The following is a 4075-nucleotide window of genomic DNA, read 5'->3' as shown; positions in this document are numbered from 1 at the left end:
GCCCTTTTTTTTACCAGATGACAAGTCATATCAGTTTATTATAAACACCAAACGCTACACCAAAACGGTTAGTTTAAGACAAGTTACTATTAAGGTTCTGTTTGTGTCACAGCTGCAACAGTTTTGAACTTTTATGGGCCAAGTTTTTTAATTGTGAGACACGTTCGCCGCTAGATGGCGCCAGTCAAATGGGAACCTGTGAAAAGTTACTGAAGGGCCCTAGAACTGAATATATCTAGAAATAAAGTCATGATAAGCCACTTTATGTGCAGATTTTTATGAGATATATAAATGTGTTTCTAGGCCCGCTGCGTTAATGAAAAGCGACTCCTCTTTTTTTAAGGGGGGGTGTTATATAATAATTTGATTAACTCAGCAGAGTGCATATTTTGATGAATGTTATTGCTTTGTTTAAACAATTTTTTTGCAAATAAATAGCCTAGATAAATTAAATTGATTTAAAAAAATGGGGGATGCATTTCTTCTGCTTTCTCTGAAAAAAAAGTTAGTTAAACATTTTCAAAGTAATTTTAAGGCAGTCATAAGCCACATTTGAAGGCAATTTGGCCCTTCAGAATAAAATCAATTTTAAAAAATCATACTGTATTAGGTTGCTCTTACTTATCTATAATAACGCATGTAAAAAAAATAACTGCTGCAAATAAATAAATAAAATAAACTTGAGCTCCATGTGTTTTATTTAGGATCTATTTAATATGCAATTTATACTATTAGGGTCGATATATTATTTATTATCACACTTTTTAATGGGCCTTCAGTCATTATGCAATTTTTACTTTGCACTCTTTCTGACTTTCATTTGATCAACTTTAACATTTTTCAATCTATTTTTTTTTTTTTTACACTTATTTGTAATATTAATTCCATTCTCGTAACTCTACAAAATAAAACAAGATTAATAGAAATGTCCACACACACATACACACTCACACTCTCTCTCTGCACACACACACAGCTCCATGCTCCAGACGCACGGCAGAGGCCTTATATCTGGGGCTTGCATGCTCTGCGTGACCCGTGACTGATTCGAGTTAACAGCTGACTCTTTTCCATTACAAATGGCTCGCGGATAATCTAGATAACTACCGGATCACGCAAACGGAGCTGCCTGGATATGGTGCACCACTCCCCGGCACTATTTCCCAACGCGTTTTTTAACTATCTGCTTTTAGCCTATATTAAAATTTTATATTTTAGCAGCAACCTATTTTTTCTTATCTTAAATACTTGGGGATATTGTTTATGCACATTAAAAAAATATAATGGAAGCTTAAATAAATAAATTAAATGTCAAGATATGCGCGTGGATCTTGGTCATAATTAGACTTTCCTAAAGATCTATTTTTGCCCAAAACGCTGCGGTGGAATAAAAGCTTCAGATTAATGCGCACTGTAGGCCACCGTGAATGACCACTAAAAAGGATGCAGGCCACACCAAACTTAAAAAAAAAACCCCACTCTCAGTTAATTTTCAAAGACCTTTTGTGTTATTTAATTTTTTCTCTGTCTTTTCATTTGCCTCGGTGACGTTTCTTCCCCATGTGACCACGCCGCTGGTATAAATAACGGGAGAAGATCCGCCCCCTGTGTGATTCAGGTTTGACCCGTTTGCAGGTTTCCCCGCACGTTTCCTCCGCTTGGCATCGACGGGACCGTTCGTCAGTCGGCTATTTAACAAAAAAATCCCCCAGAAAACATATGGAAATAGCGAGAACGCAGGGGGACATCTCTCGCGGACACGTGCTCCTCTCCTCTCCCCCTCCTCATATGAGTTTTTGAAGAGGGAGGGCAGGGCAGCTTCCTCATCTGGCGGTCGGAGGCGCACAGCTCCCTGTGTGAGCCATGACTCTGAGCTCAGAGATGTCGGATGCCTCCATCCTGTCGGAAGAGACCGACATAGACGTGGTGGGCGAAGGGGAGGATGGAGACAACCACACGCGCTCCTACGTGGACGAGGTGGCACAGATGCGCGACGGCATCCTCCTGGCCGGCTCTCCTCCTCCGTGCCTGGACAGCTCCACCTCCTCCAGGGACACCTACAAGCCGGCAGGCAAGAACACCCTGGTGAAGCCTCCTTACTCCTACATCGCCTTAATCACCATGGCCATCCTGCAGAGTCCAAAAAAGAGGCTGACTCTGAGCGAGATCTGCGACTTCATCAGCAACCGCTTCCCCTACTACCGGGAGAAGTTCCCGGCCTGGCAGAACTCCATCAGACACAACTTGTCGCTCAATGACTGCTTCGTGAAGATCCCGAGGGAGCCTGGGAACCCTGGGAAGGGCAACTACTGGACCTTGGACCCGGAGTCGGCTGATATGTTCGACAACGGGAGCTTTCTGAGGCGGAGGAAGCGCTTCAAGAGGCAGCAGGCGCAGGACTTGCTGCGGGAGCACAACAGTTTTCTCCCCGCCGCCGCTGCTGCGTATGGCTACGGACCGTACGGCTGCGGAGGATATGGCATCCAGCTCCAGTCCTACCACACACACTCTGCACTTTTTGCGTTTCAGCAGCAGCAGCAGCAACAGCAGCACTCCAGGCACACTGGAACCATTATCCCCGCACCGTCTTTGATGCCCACCACCACGGACTTAGCCAGGAGTAGGTTTTACCCGCAGCTCAGCTCCAGTTTGGGTTCAGCCAGCGTGCAGGCTGCAGCCCCGGTGCAGAAGTCCAGCTCTCCGGTGCAGCGGTCCCCTTTCTCCATAGAGAGTATCATCGGAGGGTCCCTGAGCCCCTCCAGGACTTCCCCGGCTGTTATCCCGGTCTTACCGTCCTCTTTGGGGCCTGCAGCGGCCACTCAGGCGCAGAGCGTGCACCCCGGAGCTGTTTTACACCCGGTATAAAACTTTCCAAACAGAGCTGCGAGCGCCTGTTAAATGTCTTAAACTTTCACAAGAAACTCAAAAAAATAAAGAGACACAGCAACAAAAACAAAAAACGCCCCTCTTTGAAGGTAGGATTATTTTTGTATGTTTGTTTGATAGCACGCAGCTGAATGACGGACATAAGAGAAAAAAAAAGAAAACACGATTTGTGCCTATATTCATGCTGTTTAAAAAGATATATTTATGTTCATTTTTTTCGGTGTGAATCAAGACTGTTGAAACTTTTTTTCCTTGTATTTCATGAAGTAATTTCAGTCACTGTTTTTTAGGGCGTCTCAGGACTTATAATGGACAGGTTATAAATGATCACGTTTGGAAAATAGGCTAATAATAATGTATTTGTGTCAAACACATCCATGTTTTTTTCTATTAGTTTGGCAAATCAAAACTTTTTTTATGGTTTTGATTTTGTATTAAAAAAACGAACACAGAGAGCCAAGTCATACATTTATAATAATAATAATATGCAGTGTGTGTTTATTTCAGTAATAAAACATTGTACATTTTTTGGGCAAGTATTGTGTAATTGAAGTGTGATATTTTTACACAGTTTGTTTTTCAACAAGAATAAATTTCGTTTTGCAAAAAAGGATAATTTGTTTGGAGATAAATTTATTAAATAACATTGAGGGTTTATTAGGAGGAAATTAGGCTAAATAATTTTGCCAAAAAGTTGGACGTGTGTGTGATTTTATAGGGTCTTTACATTGTGCCTGTGCTACTCAACCAGCTGATACAGTCACAACAATCCAAATAGGCTGCAGAAGTGCGAAGTGTCTCCCACAAAAAGCGCGCATAACAAGAGAAATTTCTGCATTTTCTTCATGTGATCAAACAGTTTGTTCAGATGTTGCACACACTCTCTAATGTCAGCGCGTTTGGAACATGCGCACACGAGGCCCCTGTGTGTCCATCTGACCTCTCTCACACTCATCCTCGTAATTATGGTGAGCGGACAGGAAGGTGTCAGCGGGGTGACACGGGGGCTGTATTTTGCCTGCTTCAGGTCGGTGATTATACCGGTGCTGATGTCGACAGCTGGGCAGCTCTTGAGAAAACACTCCTAGCGTAATATTTCATTATGGGCTCTTATTTGACACAGTTTGTTCCCAGAGAAAATGAAATGTTTGCTTCCTGGTACGCCACGCGGGGCCAACAGGGGCGCATG

At 43.1% G+C, this 4075-nt stretch overlaps 1 protein-coding gene across 1 annotated transcript; it reads left to right on the top strand.

Moving 5' to 3' along the window:
• The first annotated feature begins 1610 nt into the window (after positions 1-1610).
• On the top strand, positions 1611-3417 carry foxd1 (forkhead box D1). The gene has a single exon (XM_042509498.1). The coding sequence runs from the start codon at positions 1864-1866 to the stop codon at positions 2863-2865; it is 1002 nt and encodes a 333-aa protein (XP_042365432.1). The 5' UTR covers positions 1611-1863; the 3' UTR covers positions 2866-3417.
• The last annotated feature ends 658 nt before the right edge of the window (positions 3418-4075 follow it).

This window comes from Plectropomus leopardus, chromosome 20, assembly GCF_008729295.1.
Source record: "Plectropomus leopardus isolate mb chromosome 20, YSFRI_Pleo_2.0, whole genome shotgun sequence".
Taxonomy (NCBI): domain Eukaryota; kingdom Metazoa; phylum Chordata; class Actinopteri; order Perciformes; family Serranidae; genus Plectropomus; species Plectropomus leopardus.
Note: the sequence above shows the minus strand (reverse complement) of the source record. Positions and strands in the feature narration are given on the sequence as shown.